Raw genomic sequence first — 19,413 nt, forward strand, 5'->3', positions numbered from 1 at the left:
CGCATTAAATAATGTACAGCTGTTGCCAAATACACTGACTTAAAATATCTCTACACCTTATCTGCTTAAATTGCACAATGTTTTATTCGCTGTAATGCTTTTAAATGCTGCACATAGAGAGTCTGTAATGGAGGAATATTGCTGTTGATCTAAACAGACAAAAATACAGCACAAGTGTCATGTTGGAGAGGGGTTTTTTCCCCAAACTGGCAGCCCCAAAAAGTAATCAATGACAAGCTTATTACTGCTCTATACAGCATTAGCAGATGATCAGTCATTAGCAGCGCCAGTAGCTACTGCTTATTAGTCCTCATTATAGCAAAGCTGCCTAACAACCTGATGAGGGCAAGAATAAAAATCTAAATCATGAAATCATCAAATATAACAATAATAATATTAAATCAGCAGTGAGGTTTTTCTGGTATCTCAGGTCCACATCTGTCCAGGTGTTCAACCCTGCTGCAGCTGCTGTTTTAGGAGGACACATTAGTGGAATTAAATCCCCCTCTGGCAGCCTGTTGACTTTGTCCTCCCACCATCAGGGCTGTGAAATGTGAAGGTGCGCTTGTTTGCTGCACCTCTCGCTCCACCCCGCCCCCTCCGCGTGTGTGTGGACGTGTGCGCGCATTCCTTCGCATCCGGCGGAGCGGCAGTCGGAGGTTGAGGGTCCGCACAGAGAAGACGCACCGGGCAGCAATCAGCCGTGACTGTCGCCGTTACAACAAAACAAACATGCAGGTGAGACTCTGATTTAACAACAATAATAATAATAATTCTCTTTTTGCAACACGAAACGACGCGCTGTTATAATTTCCTGCAGGTGGCAAAAGCAAAAACGCGTCTTAAATAGAATGAATATCCGAGGTCCGCTCATCAGGCTACTTGTTGGTTTAATTTTCTGTGTTTATCCTCATTTTTACCTCCTTCCAAGACCATCAGAGGTTCATTCGCTTCTACTTTTTTAGCCGAAAGCTGAGTTTGGGAGTGAAGTTATGTAATTTGCAGCCCTGCTGTGGAGGAGACGCTTCGCTTTCAGCGCGCAGCAGAAATCCTGCAGACAGCAAGTGTCACTTGGCATCACGTCTTCCGACTTTTCCTCCATCTCTCCACGTCATTTTTTTTAACATGTGCTGCGTTCGTGTGTTTCTTACTGTTTGTGAGGTGCAGAGTCCTCACGCGTGACTTCAGATCTGTAAATATTCTGGATTGAAACCCCGCACAGTCTGCTCAAAATCCCCGATTCTAGGAAGAGGAGTGGGATTGTGTTTGTAATTCTGCCTCTGCATGTTCTCCTGCAGCCTGATGAAGCAATTTAGCGGATCAGTCCTCCACAACAAGCAGCCTCTGAGCCTAAATCCAAGGTAATAGACTGTAAAGTGAAAGCCCTGCCTCCCCAAAGTGACTTCCAAACACCTTGCAAGGCAGCACTCATTACTGCTCCCACTGTGATCTGTTTCTGGTAGTTTCCCTCAGTATGAACGTGGTTTAGTAGAAAACAAAAGGAAACCTGTTACTGCAGAAGCAAACCAAGTCCTTTTAGGAAGGACTGCAGCTCCTTTTGGCTTGGCTGCACGTCATTTACGAGAAGAAGTTGCAATAATTGTGTGTGGTTTCATGTCAGAGTTGTTTGCTCACATGCAGGAGAAAATCTGAATTTCCCCATCAGGTCAGACAAGATCAAACGGCCTCCTCCTGCACACCAGCCTTTCACATCTGCACGAACACATGCAGCTCCCAGTGGTGAGAGTTTCTTTGTGATTGACGAGGTTCATCATCAATCACTCAGCGGCTCAGTCAGTCATTCAGTAAATTGGTCGATCAATCACACCAACATATTGAGATGGAGAGCCGAGGTCTGCGGGCTTTGCATTATCGTGGGCTGCGTGCATGATGGAAACGACTTCAGGGTGTGAATTTGTATTTCATTTGTGCTTTATGATCTTTTTAGGCAATCATGCAGTCTAAAAAATGGCAGAAAATGTTTTTAAAAAGTAAGCAAATTGATTCATTTGCCACCAGATAGAGTTTAGCTTTAATTGATGTTTATTTGCCGCACTCCTTCCATAAATGTGACACGCAAGTTAAACCAAGCATTTCTGTTAGAAATTATCAGTGACAGCAGCCGTTATTAGCAGCAGATTGATCCCTGCCACGGGCCGGCTGCTGCCGCTCCTCTCCTTCAACATTCTGACTTTCCCCTCTTCCTCTCTCTCTGAGTATTGACCTGCAGGTGTTTGAATTAAATCATGCTGAGAGGCATCTGGGTGCCTCATGGTGTTAGTGGGTGACTCATTTTTTTTTTTTTGCGCTGAAAAATGATCAATAGGGTTTGTAGTTATTCTCTCATTCTGAGTCATTTTCAGCAACACCAGAGTGCCAGTTTGAAAGAGTGCTGCTGACATTTTCTTATACATAAAACATCATTAAACATCCGATTTTTCAGCCGTTTGACAAATGCTCAGCTCGTTCCAAGAATTATTTTGTGCTGAAGAATTAAATATGCTCGATCCCAATTCTGCCACCTGCTTTCGTCTGCTTCTGTTAGAGAACAATTCTGGTGATATTTCATATTTTTTGTTATTGTCAACAAACACACCGATGAGTCAGTGCCATATTTCTTCATCACGATGTAGTTTTTGTGACACCATCCTGTTGCTGTTTTTCCTGGTTAACATTTACACTTGAGTAACATTTGCTAAAAGCTCCCATGGGCAGTTATATAAGAAAATTATTCAGCCTTTCTAAAAAATAATAAACTGCGTGTGCTCATAATCTGCTTTAAAGATTTACATGTTCAGCTGGAACTAAGAGCCTTGAGGCTGAGACCAATGGGGAACTTGGAGATGCACTGAAACTTGATTCATATGTATAGTTTACAGTGTAGCTACACTACACCACAGCTGACATGTGCTTCATATATGTAACTACATGTTACAGCCGTGTGGGAAGTGTTGCTAAGTAACGTGGGCTGCTTGTGTTTCCCCCTGCATGTGTCTGATGCCTGTAGATTCTTGGTAGTTAAAAAAAATAAATAAAAGAAAGTTCTAATAGGCTCACTTATATGCATGGAAACAACAACAGAACAAGACCTCTTTCAGTGTAGAAAAATGTGTTCCAGTTATCGCAGTGACTGCATTCTGCTCTGTGAGTGTAGAAACAGACTCTTTCTTTTCTGTGATTCTGTGTAATCCAACAAATCCTCCAAATTAAGTGACAAATTATGTAATTTGTCACTGCATTAGAGAAGCGAAACAATATCATTTGTCTGAGCTGTTTAAAGCTGAAAAATAAATCTGTTTGTGATAAAGGATTTTGGTTGTGCTGAGACACAAAAACAGCTCTTTTGGGGAAAGATAATTTGTTCAGATTAGTGGACCGTTGTTTAGTCGTAAGTCAGGTGATTAGGGAAGATGTTGGAGTGGATGATTGAGTCAACAGTGCTTGAGACTTTGCTACCAGAGAAAACCAAGAGTCTGATATTATTTCAATCACGTGGATGCACGTAAGTGAGGCCACTGACCAGAATACAACCACTGAGTCTAATCTTGGTCTGTTACTGTTTCCTTCATCTACAAAGACAGGAATTTAATCACTGAGTCAAGTGTAACATACAGACGTCTTGTCCTGTTATCGTTTCTTTCACCTGCAATCATATAACCGAAGCTATTAAGGCTGTTTTGGTCGTGAACAGTTGACTCTGGCAGCAAAAACTGAAGTATTGTTGACCCAGTCATCCACCCCAGCATACTCCCTAATCACTCTTGCATCACCTAGCTTTCATCTTCTCTATTAACGAATAACACTCAAAATTGTTGCTGTTTTTTGGAGGGTATTTGCTGACAACTGCTGCTATTCTTTGGTCTCATATGATGATTTAAGTTCATCATGGTTCTGCCGTGTGTTCAGGTATTTGGATGGTAGTTCTGTCGTATGGAGAAATAGATGATGTGCATCTGAATGTATCAGATTTTAATGTTGCATTTTAGGGTGTCAAACTAAACCACAGTTGCATGCCTGTTTTTCATACAAATCGCCCTCATAACTGTACTGAAGGTAACACAGCAGACTCACAGCATTAAGAGACTCTACTGTTGCAGGTTTCCACACAGCAGCCCATCAATCAGAGCAGCCTAACACACAAACACACACACACACACACACACACACACACACACACACACACACACGCACACACACACACACACACACACACAGTCGACCTGCACAGATCAGTGACGCTTCGCCAGACAGGCTGACGGCAACACACACACGCACGCACGCACGCGCACACACACACACACACACACACACACACACACACACACACACACACACACACACACACACACACACACACACACACACACACACAGAGTCCCTCTGCATTGTGCGGCACCTGATATTGTGTCTGAAGGACCCACCTGTTAAATAGGTGGAGTGATTGGTAGATTTAGACTCATTAAATAATTTAACAGTCCTGGTAACTGTATCCTTTAAAGCAGGAATAGGGATGGGACGCTGCACACTTCTGATCCAACTTCCACACAGAGGAGAGCTTCTCATTGCAGCACTGCAGAAGAACAGCAAAAACTTTAGCTAGTGTTTAAAGTAACCTTTTTTTATTGCTGAAATCTACATTTTAACTTAGCGTAGCTGGTTTTCTCAGGATCTAAGCTTTGAAACGAGGTCAGTTTTATCATAGTAAATTAGTCCGACATGGTAAATTAGTTCAAATGAAGCGTTTCTTTTTTACTTCAGCATAAGATACTGTAAATTAGCATGCATAAAGACACACACACACTTTCCCAACTTCACAGCACTGACAGGGACACGGCTTTATTGACCGACTAGGGGAAAAAAAATGCAATGAGGTGCAAAGAGGCTGCTGTAAAATATCACTCACTGATCAGCTAATGTTGTGATGTTCATACATGGTATCTTTATTATCCGTCGATATTCTTACTGACCTGAACAAAGATGAATGGCCGGACAGAATGAGGCGATGTGATGTGTTTGACGTGGACTGATGTGTGTGCAGCAGAGGGAGTAAGAGGAGGAGGAGGAGGAGCTGATAATTGAAACATGGCTCCTCTGTTGCTCACAGCCTCCCCAGAGTATTAATTCTTTCTCCACATGAAGGCTCACACATCAATATAATACTCTGGCTCTCTCGGTCACACACACACACACACACACACACACACACACACACACACACACACACACACACACACACACACACACACACACACACACAGACACACACACACAGACACACACAGCATGCAGTCCGTATGGATGTGCCATCCTCCCGCAGACACACTGATTCACACTGACAGCCATACTGAGAGGCTCAAGCAGTCAGGACACAAATAGTATCAGCTCTGGACCATCAGCCGGCTCACATATATTCTTCATCGTCACGCAGCTGACTAGATGTAGAAGTATACTGCACCGTATTATGGGAACATATAGAGCGATGCAGATATTTTCTATCAACTTCCAGCAAAGGTTACAGTCTGCTTGCTATTTTATGCATCAGACTGACAACAAATGGTGCCTCATTTCCAAAACTTCATCTGTCTGCATCTCTAACTACCGTCCAGCATCTGTGAAGCTGTTTTTCAGCTGTCAAGTGATTTGATTTGTTTTTCAGAAAAAAAATGTCTACTTTATTCAGCTGCAGTTTGTTTGTACCATTTTACTTGTCGAGTGTGATTTTGTATTTAAGACAAAAGATTCTGAAGAAAAGAATTTTCATGTTGGATCTTATTGTATAACAGTGTTTCAAGATAAATAGACGGAACATTTAAAAAAACTACAAATCAGTTTAAGTCATGAAAAGGCAAAATAGCTTAGACAAGGTCAACAAGTCCTTCAAACTAAATAATAAAGGACACTAATTGTCATTGCGCTCCAGAACATGTCATCAAAGATTTTTGTCATTGTTGGCAGGATGACATTGTTCGTCATCCTGCCAGTTTTAACAATGAATCATACAACTGTTTCATGACTGACCACCACTGTGGTTTATTTCTTTATTTAGTTTTAGGCACAGAAAGTACTAAATAACATTGAAAATAATAGGATGAACCGAAATTCTCTGTTCTGCAGACAGAAAAATACGAGTTTCATGTTTTCTTAACCCATTCATCCACCCCAACCTCCTCAGGTTATGTTAAAATGATATCCGAATACTTTCTGATAGACAAGAGACTTAATTAAATTAAGCTAAATGTATTAATTGTCTCAATTTGTATGTTATATGTTGCATTAGATGCTGAAGTTGTTGCCACACATCTGATTCTGAGATGATCTGAAGTCAGACGCTGCAGCAGCATTGAACTGGTTTTGTTTGGTTCGTTGTGAACAAGTAAAGCTGCCATAATGAGAGGTCTTCTCTCCAGCAGAATCTCTGTTAGAGCCATTCTCATGCTGCTTCGCACCAGAGATTTGAGACCATGTTGCTCTGCTGGAAATCCCAGGTGATAAAATCTCTGTGTGTGGGTCCCCCCCCCCCCCCCCCCCCCCGAAGTATTCACTATAGATTTCCCTTTGTGCTGTCAGTTCTTGTCACTGTGCTCCTCCTCCTGCCTGCTCCTTTCATTTTTCTTCATATGCAAACACACACAGGCTTGCAGAGTGAACCTCCTTTCTGCTTCGATCCCAGTTGTTTTCCCTGCTTCACCTGCAGAGTAGCCTGGTGGCAGGTGACATTATGGTGGAGTGATTGACTGTGAGCTTAATTGGAAGGAATGAGGAGGTGACGAGACGGAGCAGTTTAGGACAGATTTGTGCAGACGTCCAGGGTGAAGAGAAAGAATAAATATTGGAATGAGCCGCTAATGAAATGACTGTTGTTTTCCATGGTGTGCACGCGTGTGTTGGTGGATGTACTTGTAGTCTCATTTTCATTCCAAGGGAAATCAGGTTAGGTCTTTGAAATGTAGCCCTGTGGATCAATTAGATCTCCTCGGGGTTTTAAGAAGGAGTGCTGAACAATAAATAGATATTGAAAGAGACACAGGAGGGAATGAAAGCTAGCGCCGGGGTTTGTGGGATGAATATGGAAAGAGCTGAATAAACCGCTTTTCTGTTTCATCACCTTTTTTTCCATACAACTTGCAGCTTATTTTGAATGCAGCTGGTCCAATAGAAGTGACTGTTCATGAAATAACTGTGGCTGCACCTGTTAAGTTATCATCCTTGCCCAAGAGATGTGCGATTTGCTGCTGTAATTGTGGTAGATTTGCTCAAACTTTTCAGTAATTGCTAAAATAAAACAAATAAATAAAAATCTTTGGTTTCACAAAGTGGTAGGAAAAAAGCAACTTCTCATTTCCAGCTTGTGATTGTAATTTTTTCCAGCTAGAAACACAAATTTAGTTTTAACGAGCCAGCCACCTGAATAAGATAACGGTAGCTTCATGAATTAGTTGAAAATGCCATCGCTGTGACTTTACTGTTCCCTACTGGGTTGTTTAAAAGGGGACTTTAAAAATTCAGGTAATATCTACATAATGCATACATGTTCGGGCTAAAAATGGAGACTGAAGCTGCATGTCCCAGGCAAAAGCAGTCAGCATCCATATTAGCTGAGGATTCATGTGAAGACACAGACATAAAGAAACACTACTGATGTGATGTTTGTTTGTAAAGTGATAAAGGAACATATGAAAACATGTCTGTAATGTTGTATAGAAGTGTGGACTATCCTGTACAACATTACTTAAATGTCAAATTACTTAAATGACAAATTTCATTTAAGTTGAGAAGTAAAGGATTTCCACTTCTGAAGGATCAATACCTGGAAAGACTATAAAGAAAAACAAGCTGCAAAATGGAAACTGCAACAAAAGTAAATATACCTGTGATTTCCAGTGAACCTAACTGCCATAAACCTGGTTATTTTTGCTCATTTTTGGACCTATGGGCTGTTTATCTGCATGTTTGCATCATGGCTCAACATAGAAAAGAATTGCAGAATGAATTTAAAAAAAAATCTGATTGAGAGGGTTCAGAAAAATGGGAAAATCTTGAGCAACTTAAAATCTGTCAAAACGCTTTTGCAACAATCAGGAAGTATAGAATGAGTCATTTTACCTCTAATCAGAGCAGCAATGACTGTCCTCATATACTACCTAAACTATGTCGTTCTAAGAATCAGACATGCAAGTACTTCTGACTTTGTACAATGGTTCTCAGTGGAGCTGTGAGTTTTGTGAGATGGTCACTGCATAGTCCTGACAGGGAAGCACAGAGGCAGAAACATGATAATATGGTTCGGCATGAATGAAAAAGATACCTAGGAGATGACATTGGATGGCACCATGACCGGCTGCCGATATTCCAAAATACTGGCCGACATGATGGTTTCCAGTCTGCAGAAAAGGAATATTCCAGCATGAAAATGATCCAAAACATGCAGCCAAAATCACACAACAATTTCTAACACCAGAAAAAAAAAAGACCTGTAACCTGGCTGAATCCAATACAACACTTTGGGTATTTTAAGCAGAATGGTAACAGAAACGGAACAGAAAAAAATTAATGGCAGAGGACCTCTTCAGAAATTTGGTATCTTCCATGCTGATGCGGATTGAGTTTGTCATTTATTCTTTCAGTAATAAAAGACTTGGAACTCAGTGATGAAATATGTTCTGACTTTGTTGCTTTTCTACTGTATTTTTATTGTACCGTTATGCTCTAATTCTACACAAGTGCAAATACCCTACTGTTTAACTTGGAGGTAATGCAATTATCAAGAGGTGATACAGTTTTTTAATCATTTGAGATTTAGTGGCTATTGCACAGGGATGTGGTCACTTCGGTTGTTTACTATATAATATTACCTCCTACCCAACACTGTTTGACTGCTGAGGAGCTTTAATATTGTTTCCACACAGCATGTTTTCTCATTAAGAGAAGGGATAAAGGCTAAACAATGTGTCTGCCAAATTAGTGCAGATAATGCTGCTGGAGCATGAATGCCAACCTAAACTCCGCCAGCTTCCACACAGCTACTAAATACTGCATGTTGTGTCAGATTTTTCTTTCAACTTCACCTGTAAATAATGTAGTTTGGTAATGCCAACACTGGGAAAAAGTCCATGTAGAAGACTTTGCAGTAAAAGAACCACAGTTGGTCCTAGTAGTAAAAGCACAGTAAGAGAAATTGTAACGATGGTATTCCATTCTAACATAACCTTAATTAGCTGCTTCACTTATATTCTTGCTCATATTTCCAACCAGTATGTGGTAAATGGCAGGAAAGAGGCCTTAATGTTGCCTTAAACTCACTTAGTGTAAATAGTAATGTAGGTTGCTGGACGCTAATGAATGCAACTTAGATTAGAGTCGACAAACACCGTGCAATCCGACACTTCTGGTGTTGTGCTTTTGGAAAGACGGAAAAAACAGCAGCCTCCAAACCCATTAGACAGGTTTAGACAGGCTGGTTTAGCTCTAATCAGAGCCTCTCTGTGCTTAGTGAGAGATCACTTCTGCACTTAATTGAACCCACACGTGTTGTGTTTGTTGAGCCTCCAGCTCTGAGAGTCATTTGAACTTCCGTGTACAGTATCAGCGAGCTGCAGCGCGGCTACGTGGGCAGCAGTTATAAGTGTGACAGATATAAGGGGAGGTGTGTGTGTGTGTGTGTGTGTGTGCATGCATTTGGTTCTTGGTGCATTTATAGACTTGTGTCTGCTTTTATGTCTGTCTTTATGCTCTTCTATGTGTGTTTAGGATGCATCTCTGTGTTCTGTGTGGTTATTTTCATTTCAGCCTTATAGATATATATATTTAGAAATAAGTAATAACAGGCTAAAGCACATGCATCATTTTCATTGTGATATTTTTTATAATTGTTGTTTAGTTAGGGTTTCTTATCATATGACTGACTACATATTTTCTAGATTTGTGATTTTGGTGTTTGTGTGTTCGATGTTCAGCTTATTTCCTTTGTCGTGTTTCTGGTTCTTTGCTTTATTGTATATGTGGTTTAAAAAGATTCCTTGCAAGGATAGAATAAAAAACTTAAGTAATGCAGCTGTACAGTCAGTGGCTAATTTATTTAAAAAATTACATTTTTATTAACAAAACAACAGAAAACGCTCAGCTTTTGTTTTGCCTAAATTAGCTTTAATATTAATAAAGCAGATTCAAGTTTGAATCCACTTCCAAGTTAGTAAACTCAGAGTCTAAGGAACGTCTTGAACGCATTGATTTAGCATTTTAATGTGTCCGTTTTGGTCCTGGATTTTTTTCCCTTTTTCGCCCACCGTATAATATTGGTATCTTGTATATGTTGTAATACATTTTTAAATGAATCTTTATTGCTTCTTTTTTAACTTGTAAAGAACAACGTACACAATATTTGAGTAGTCATTTGTTTGTCTTTGTTAAATATGAAATTTATGTACTTTTTGTCATTTACAGTTGTTTATCTGAGACTAAAAGGACTTGATGAAAGAAGTAAAAGAATTCAGATTTGATGCTGGATTCACCGTCAGTAAAAAATAATCAGTAGATTCTTGACAGATCTAACTTTTTTCATTTATAATAGTAAATATGCTTTATATACTCGAAATTGTCTATATTAAACTGTCTAAAATAAGCATAATTTGAGTTTAAATATATAAAGCTAAAATGAATATGTGGTAAAGATTAATAGGAATCTGCTATGGGCACATTTCTAGTCTGAGGCTTCAGTGCTCTGCGCTCCACACTTCTATTTTCTTCTGTTCAAAGACACAAACAAGGACTTTGTAACTGTGACTAAACTTGACAGATGTGCTCTGATGTCATGCAGTGGAAAGGTTGAGCTGTCTGAGGAATACGTTATTTTATTTTTTGTTAGAAAGCGTGTTTTGTGACTCGGGGATATTTCCCTGAAGCGGCATGTTTTAGCACGTTGTGACCTTGAAGAAGCAGTCGGGCAGAACAGAGGAACCTCTGCAGGCTGAGTTTGAGTCACGGCGAGAAAAAAAACATGTGAGCCGGGACATTAAAGCAGAACATGTGAGACACGCTGTATCTCTGCTGTGGCCTGGTTAATCACTTATAACTTATTAATGCAAACTCTCATTCGCTAATATAACATTACAAGACTACACCTCTCTCTCTCTGCCTCAGTCCTTTTCCCATCACTTTCACTTCTCTCTCCATCAGTGGTTTCATAGATTAATGAGCTTCTCTAATAATCTTATAATGTCCTCATTTGCTAATTTACTTCACTGGGATATGAGCACATTGCTAAACCAGGCTGTACGAGATTTAAACCCAAGAAAATGAAAAAAAACAAAGTTTATATGTAATTACTATACATAACTGTTTGTAAAATATTTTATTCTAGCTGCACTGATCATTATTTGTATATTAACTGTGTTACTTTAAATGAGTTTTAGCATCATTTAACTCGATGTTTTGGTGCCTGACTTTATTGTCATTTGCTATGCTTTCACCCCTCTAACATATTTTTTTTAAGCCACAGCAGCAGATATTTTGGCTGAAAAGCAAAGTTAAAGCCCAAACTTTCTGGTCGCATACAAACTTTGCTACATTTGGTGAACATAGTGGCGCATTTATCGGCTAGAGAACCTGATATTCCCCTCAGGAGTTGACGGAGACCAGAAACTGGTCTTATATTCGAGAGGTGACTTCGATCACAGCTCCAAATCAATGCTGGATTTGGTCTGTGTTTGCTGAACATGTAAATACCGTTTGCTAAAACATTCGACTGATGCATTTTCCTCAACAATTACATACTGAGAACATGTCAGTGTTGTGATTACAGCTGCTGTGGCTGCTCCCAAGTGATCAAAAACCCAATTATTAGTGAATAGAAATGAGAAACAGAAGCAGCTAATGAGATCGAGCTGATTGGAAAAGCGAGGAGAGAGAAGACCTCAGTGCAGGTTTGTGTGTGTGTGTGTGTGTGTGTGTGTGTGTGAGTTGCTTTGCTGGTTTTCCCTCAGGCTCTGACATATTATGCTGCTTCCATGGCAATGTCAGTGGTTTTCCTGCAGTAAATATTGAATTTTAGTTTGGTCTGAGAGTGTGTTGAACTCCTGGTATTTGAGTTTTTTATGCAGGTTGCAATGTAGCAGGCTGTCGTCTCTGGGTTGCCATGTTTGTCTTTGTCCACCAGTTCCAATGAAAGTTGAGGTCACAGTTGATGTATTTCTTGTTTTCTGGTGGCTCAGACTTTTTTTTTTTTATGTTTCTTTGACTACATTTTGTTTTACATTGATCCCTGGGTTGGTTCCAGTGGAGCAGCAGCGTGTAATGAGGCCAGAGTTTACGCTTCAAGTGAAACCAACATTCACTGAACCAACAACACAGCGGATGACGTTTTAATAATTTACGGCGGAGCATCGTAATGTGCACAGTGTTGCTGCTCTGTGTTTGTTTTGAGCGTATATGCTCTGCCTTATAGGATGTGTGTGTGTGTGTGTGTGTTAGTTTGTGTTTCAGAGGACGTTGTGGAGACGTTTCAGGATGGAAGTGCAGCCGCAGGACAAAGCCAGCTGAAGCGTTAAGGAACAGCAGATATTAGTTGAAAATGTGTGTGAGTGCGTGTCCAGCAGCCCGTGAATAAACAACTAATGTAGCGCTGGATTTTCTTTTGTTTACACTGCGTCTGTCTGCATCTGTTTGTCTCACGGCCTTTTTCTTTCCCAATTTGTGACTTTCACTGAAAAAGCCACGTTGGAAACAATTCTTTCTTCTAATTTGATTCTCCAAAGAAGCGAGTCCCGCTGAGCTCATTCACTGGGTTTGTTCTTATTACTGCTCTCCGCCGCGCCACTGTTGATATCTGGTTAAATAAATATGTGGAAAAACGGAATTTTCTCTCCGTTTCGGTGTGCTGTCATTGTATTGCAAGTCAGTCTGTTTGTGTGTCTATGCAGATGTTTGCTCCTGATGTTCTGCGTTCCCTCCTTTGCTCTTCCTTCCTTCTTCGCTGCCTTTTCTTCTTTCATCTTTTGCTCTTTCTTATCCATCTGTTCATGTGGAAGACGCACAGAAATAGCCCTGAAAATGTATTCCAGTGCAAAGTGCTTTTGTATCCTCACCTCCTTCCATCCTCCCATCCTCCATCGCTTCGTCCTCTGGCCGTCCTTTGCTCTTCTTCTCAGATAGGCCACGATTCATTATGGTAATTGACTTCAGTTCTTCCAGGAACACTGGCGGAGCTTGTTCTCCTCACATCTCTTTCTTTTGCTCCCTCGCTTTCTTTATTTTCTCATTCTCTCTCGCTACCTTGAAGAAAAGGGATTTGCATGGTCAGACTCCCATGGGGTCAAATAGCCGTTAAGAACTCTCTGTATGTGTGTGTTTTTGTGTGTTTTTATGTGTTTTTGTGTCTTTCTACCTCCTCCCATCTCCTTCGTTTTCTCCCCCTCTCCTCCCTCTGTCTTCCCTTCCTTTCCTCCCAGCAGAGTAAACAGAGCTACTGTTTGTTCGGCGTTCACCTCTTTCATCTTCCTCCCCACATATGTGTGTGTGTGTGTGTGTGTGTGTGTGTGTGTGTGTGTGTGTGTGTGTGCGTGTGTGCGTGTGTTTGTGTGTGTGTGTGTGTGTGTGTGTGTGTGTGTGTGTGTGTGTTTTGCATGCGCCCGGCAGGAGCAGCCTAATAGAGCTTCTCGAGAGTTTAAGAAAAGGCATTCTCGCTAAATCACATCACATCACATCAAATCAGTGTTTGCTGGATAAGAAACTGAGCTGATGCTGAGATATGAAGAAGAAGAAATTGAAAAATGTATTGGAGCAAAAAAAAAAAAAAGTTTATTTCCACTGATGAAAGAGGATAAACGGTGAATATGAACGAGTCAAAGGGGGGGTTAGTCTTGCACAGAGGGAGTCACGGGGATAAATGGAAGGTGGATATGAGAGTGAACAGAATCAGGCTTGTTCATTCATCTGAAATTAAACTGAGGGCAGATATTTCAAGATGTGACTTCTTAGAAAGCTGATGTCAAAGTTGATGTCTTCAGGCTGCTTGGGAAACTCTTTATTGACCATCACAGCATCTGTAGATGAAGTGGATCACCATCTCTGTCTAAAGATGTTTCGCTCTTATTCTTTCACTCACATCCACTCAGTGTGTTGGTCTGAGCTGCTATATTTGCATCCTGATTGTCATAATCCGTCCGTATTAAAACATTTTCAAGACCATGTGTTGAACGAAACAATTAAATTCAAACACGAGGATCCAAAAGTTTCCACTTTCCCACTGAGTAAATTCATTAGTGATAGATGCATTAATTATGTTTTTATTTACATGTGAAGGAAGGCAATTAGAAAATACTGCAAATCACAACACCAGCAGCATTAATAAGTAAATTAGTAAGATTGAGTTATGATTATTCTCATGTACTGTTGGAGCTGCAATGAAAAATTGATTAGTTGTCAACTATTAAATTAATTGCCTTCTATTGGTTTGAATATTTTAATATATTTCTGATTTTAGCTACTTAAATGTGAATATTTTCTGTTTTCTTTCCTCCTCTGTGATGTTATGCTGAATGTCTTTGAGTTACATATAAAGGAAGCTGTTTGGGAAACAGTGATGAACATATAGTTTTTTAATCATTTTCTGATATTCAATAGGCCAAACAGCTATTAGATTTATCTGGAAATTAATTGACAGATTAATCAATAGTGAAAATAACTGGTGGTTGTATGCCTAATTACTGGAGATGTCATGATAGCAGGAATGTGGTAATTGTATCAGCACGATTGAAATGTCATTATTTACATAACCTAGGTCAGTACAAAATTAGTTTCTGTAAAAGAAAAAGCTTTTTGTTAAAAATAGAATCTATGAAACAGTAAAAAGAAAAGTTAAAAAAACAACAAAGTCAGTTGTTCAAAATTTTTACAGTGTAGTGTTAAATGATGTGATAGGAATTATTTTGAAATATTAACCCACATCATGAACATGTTTAACTCAGTCTGAGGTGTAACTCACATGGGATGTAATGAAGCTTACATTGACGCTAACCGTCCTGCAGTCTTACCTCTGTAAAGTTATGACATTATGCTTGTTGTAAACAAACATTTCTGTGTAATTTACATACAAATTCAACGCAAAAGTGTTTTCCAAGCCTGTTAGCAGGGAGCGTTTTGTGCGAAGACAAACATGAAGGACAAAGACCACAAAAATGGCCAAACTGAAAACGATTTGTTCCACATGTTGTTTTTGTTGTCAGCTTCTGCAGTATTTATGGTATGTACAAAACAAGTTTCCAGATCATGGCATTAACTTAATACTGTAGTGTTGGTTCTTGTGACATTTTCATTTGTTGAATGAATGCGTCCATAATGTTTGCATTATGTACATTTTTAGGGGTCTTTATTAAACACTTCATCTTATAAAGTAAACTGACAGTCCAGCTGCTCTGATCAGTGTTACTACATTAACAACAGCTCAAAGGTTGACATACAGTGTGACAGAGATGAAAGATCTATTTTCAACTCTGCAGCTCCCTTCACATATTTAAAAAAATGGTGTTTGTAGTGTGTTTTATTGTCTTTCAGCTCATTGTTTTGGTTTTCAGGCCCTTGATTTTAATCTTTTCATTTCTGTTTTGTTGCTACAGCAGGCAGCTGTTTGCAGAAAAAAAAAAGCTGCGATAAACACTGCAGATATTGTGAACTGAACTCTTTTTGAACCTCTTTAAAGTGTTTTTGACACACTTCCAGATCAGAGGGTAATCATATTTTCCACGCACGCCCATAATCCCCTGCTTAATTTAAAGATCTCAGCTGGGTTTGTTTAATTTACATACTGACCTGCACTCTCTCTCTCTCTCTCCCTCCAGGCGGATGGCAAGGTGGTCGATGGCAGCCTGCTGGGAGATGCTAACGGCGTCGAGCCTGCGCCAGGCAGAGTGAAGGATTCTGGGAAGTGGCAGAAGCCGCGGTTTTCTCGGAAAGCTTTGATGAAGTGCTGCCTGGTCAAATGGATCATCGCCAGCACGCAGCCACAGGACAAAGGTGAGAGAAACGAATCCAGAGTGTGAGGTGTTGGTGAAACTTAGAATGTGGTGAATGTACAGCAAGTGTCACTAGCAGTATTCAAATTGATCCCTGGATTGAGTGGATGGACCTCTGCTGGCCCTCTGAGGTCCCTGTGGAGCCGACGGCCTCATTGTGCCGGCGGTTGACCTCCAGGTCAAGCACCCAGAGATCATTTAACTGCATACAGTCATTTATCAAACGTCTCTGCACCTTCAGTTCACCATTAATATTCCCCACAAAGGCCTGAAATACTCTCTGCATCTCACGTCTCTGCCTCCTTATCTACCTTCTCACCATTTTTCCTCTGGACAAGCATACAAAAACACAGTGATAGTGCGGAAAAAAGCCTGTGAAGAATAAAGGAAATACTTTATAAGACTGTGGTTTACAGCAATACTTTGTATGAATGGAAGAAAACTTGACTGTGGAGGACAAGTGAGTAAAAACTGCATATTATACTCTAAAACAAATCTTTAGTTTTGTTAAAAAAAAAAAAAAAAAAAAAAAGTAATTACTGTTTGAAAAAATACAAATGTATGTTTTGTGTATTCAGTTTTTGGACATAATGTGCAGTTTTGGCCATTTTATTACAGTCAACAAGAAAAATAATACTTTCTTCTATGATTTTAGTAGATTTTGTCTCTAACAAAATAAGGGAAAATCTGTAAAATAACAGTTATTTTTATTTATGTATTTTGTACTATTTTTTAAATCCTAAATATGCACATTTGTTCTTTGAAATAACAGCAAATAACTAAAATTATATTTTTAGCAGATTCAAAAACAGTAAAAAATAGCGTAGTGCTTCAGTCATGCAATGTAAAAGAACCTGTTTTGTCCTATTTTTTAAAACCATTAACACAAGAATGCTTTTTTCTGTCACTGAGCTTAATATTATCTTTAGCTTAACAAAAATGGGGAAAATACCAATTCAAAAAAATTACCTACCATTTTTCAGTTCTCAAAATGAATAAGTTGTCTTTCAAATAACATCAAAAATCTGTTCGATAATGATATTGTATTATTTCTGATTTAAATATTGTAATTTTGTGAAAAATTGTAAAACAACAAATCAATATTTGTAAAAATATAGATTTTTAAAGTAGAGATTATGTGCAATTTTGAACATTTTTTCATAGTTAATGTGTGACTTAATACTATTTTCTGTGATTTTGCTAGTTATTATCTATAATTTCATAAGACTGGAAAGTCTGTTAAAATAGCATTAAATTGTTTTTAAAAATGTACAGCTAAAACCATTAAAAGTACATTTTTACAGTGTATACCTAACAGTATTTATCATAGTTGGGGTGTGTGCAGGGTAGTTATTCAGAAGTTCTTATACTTTCTTCTTGCAATTTAATCAGGAGAATTAAACAGTAATTACTGGACTCTTTGTTAAACATTAACCATGTTTAATCCAAAGACATCTGTATGTAACGGTGTTAGTTTTTCCTCCTCCAATGACAAGAGAAGCTTTTTGTAAAGTAAATTTCATTGGAACTTAATTCCTACAGCAAAATTACACCGTCAATCAGACAGTGTTATAAAGCTGAGAAACTAATTAGAACTTTTTCATTAGTTTTATGTGGACATTGACTTTAAAGAGTTCTGGTTTCTTCATAGACTGTTTATATTTAGTATGTGGTTTCTTCATGTACTTGGAGTGTTATTGCTCCACCCAGTGGTCCAGCTGTGATCGTACAGTTAATGCCTGCAGGGAGAAACTGTGGAAAATGTTTTCAGTGCTGTAACATGCAGGCGTTAAGCTCCACTTTCATCCTTCGAGCTCATGGTCATCACCAACTTTTATGTCAGTCTCTTCTTGTATTTCTCTGCCATGTTATCAGTTGTGATACAGAACTTTTAAGAGGGTCACCCGAGGGCACAGTGAGCAGACTTGAATCTGTTTTGTTTGGATTTTGGTTACATAAAAAGCACTCATTTGTAAGTAAAACTTCTTGGTGTGTTCAACTAAAAGCCTTATGTTGTAGTTTTAGCTTTGTTTGAAATAACAAGAAGCTACATGGATATGTTCAGTCTGCTCCAATTGGAGACTGGTCCCTCTTTTGTTAGCCTCTTCTTTCCTCTTTACCCTTCATGACCTCCTTCACTCTTCCTGTCCTTCACTGTCACATCTTTTTAATCACCATCCCTTCGTCTCCTCCTGCACTTCTTGCTGTCTAGCCCTGCTTCATTTCTTTCTATGTCTAAAGTGTGTGTCTGCTTTCTTATTTCTCTCTGCCTTTTCTTTTCCTTCACTTCTTTTCTTCCCTTCATTTGTCTCTACCTCATCTTTAAATTCAGTAACTCTGCCTTCTTACCTTCTTCTTCATGTCTCATCCCAGCTTTGTCTCACAAAAATGTCATTCCTGCACATCTGAATATCATTCTCAATTACGTTTTTAGTAAACACACAATCACAAATGCGTTTCTAATCTACTTATCTTCTCCATTTCCACTGATCAGGCATAGCATTATGACACACCTGCCTAATATTGAGTTGGTCCCCCTTATGCTGTCAAAATGATCTGAACCACTGGGCCTGGACCAGAGAACCTCTCAGGGTGTTTCATGGGGTAAGATGCTGGCATTCGATACTTTGGGTACTTGAAGTTGTGCAGTGGGATCTCTTGTTGTTCCTCTGCATCCTGTTGATGCTTGATCAGAATGGGGTCTCGGAAGTTTGGAGGTCAAATCGACATCTTGGGTGATTGTCATGTTCCTCAAGATGTTCCCGATTGTTTGATGTTTTTGCAATGTGGTAGGTTGCATCTTCCTGTGGGGGAAGGCCAGTGACATTTAGGATCGGCATTTGCATGAAGGAGTGTGCTTGTTCTGGGACATTGTTTATTTGGGTGTCTAAGTGTCATCAACACAGACGCCATAATCCAAGGTTTACCACCAAAACACCACATAGTACTGATATGATCAATGTTATTCACTTCACCTGTCAGTGGTCATAATGTTGTGGCTGATTGGTGCATTTTTATTACTGTAACCTGTTAGCCAACCATAAGATCTTGGATGGGGTGGGACTCGTTACCCTGGTAATGGAGGAGAAGGTCATGATTTAATCCATGATATTTGCATGAACCTAACCAAGTAGTTTTGAGGCCAAAATGTGATCAACATGAGCTGAAAATCCTGGTTTGCTGGTTTAAAATCCCATTGTTTGACTCTGACTCTGACTGTGGCTCTTTCAAACTGGACACCATTACAACTATGCCACATTTATACACATTTCTTTGTGTAATTTCTTTCAAAAAGTGAACAAGAATTCAATTTAGTTGTATGGCATCCTGCATACTTGCCTCCTCCTTTCCTTCACTTAGCTCCTTGCTCATTCCTTGCCTATTTGTCACCTCCTTTTTCTAACTTCTT

The 19,413-nt window shown here is 39.4% G+C and overlaps 1 protein-coding gene across 1 annotated transcript in view; it reads left to right on the plus strand.

Annotated features, from left to right (window-relative positions):
* Window positions 1-526: 526 nt before the first annotated feature.
* Window positions 527-19,413, plus strand: part of kcnip3a (Kv channel interacting protein 3a, calsenilin) — a 78,448-nt gene continuing 59,561 nt past the window's right edge. Inside the window, exons 1-2 of the mRNA XM_023294514.3 lie at window positions 527-738; window positions 15,831-16,005. Coding sequence (XP_023150282.1) covers window positions 733-738; window positions 15,831-16,005 — 181 coding nt within the window. The 5' untranslated portion in view covers window positions 527-732. The remainder of the gene's footprint in view (window positions 739-15,830; window positions 16,006-19,413) is intronic.

Source organism: Amphiprion ocellaris, chromosome 6 (genome assembly GCF_022539595.1).
Source record: "Amphiprion ocellaris isolate individual 3 ecotype Okinawa chromosome 6, ASM2253959v1, whole genome shotgun sequence".
In the NCBI taxonomy this organism is placed as follows: domain Eukaryota; kingdom Metazoa; phylum Chordata; class Actinopteri; family Pomacentridae; genus Amphiprion; species Amphiprion ocellaris.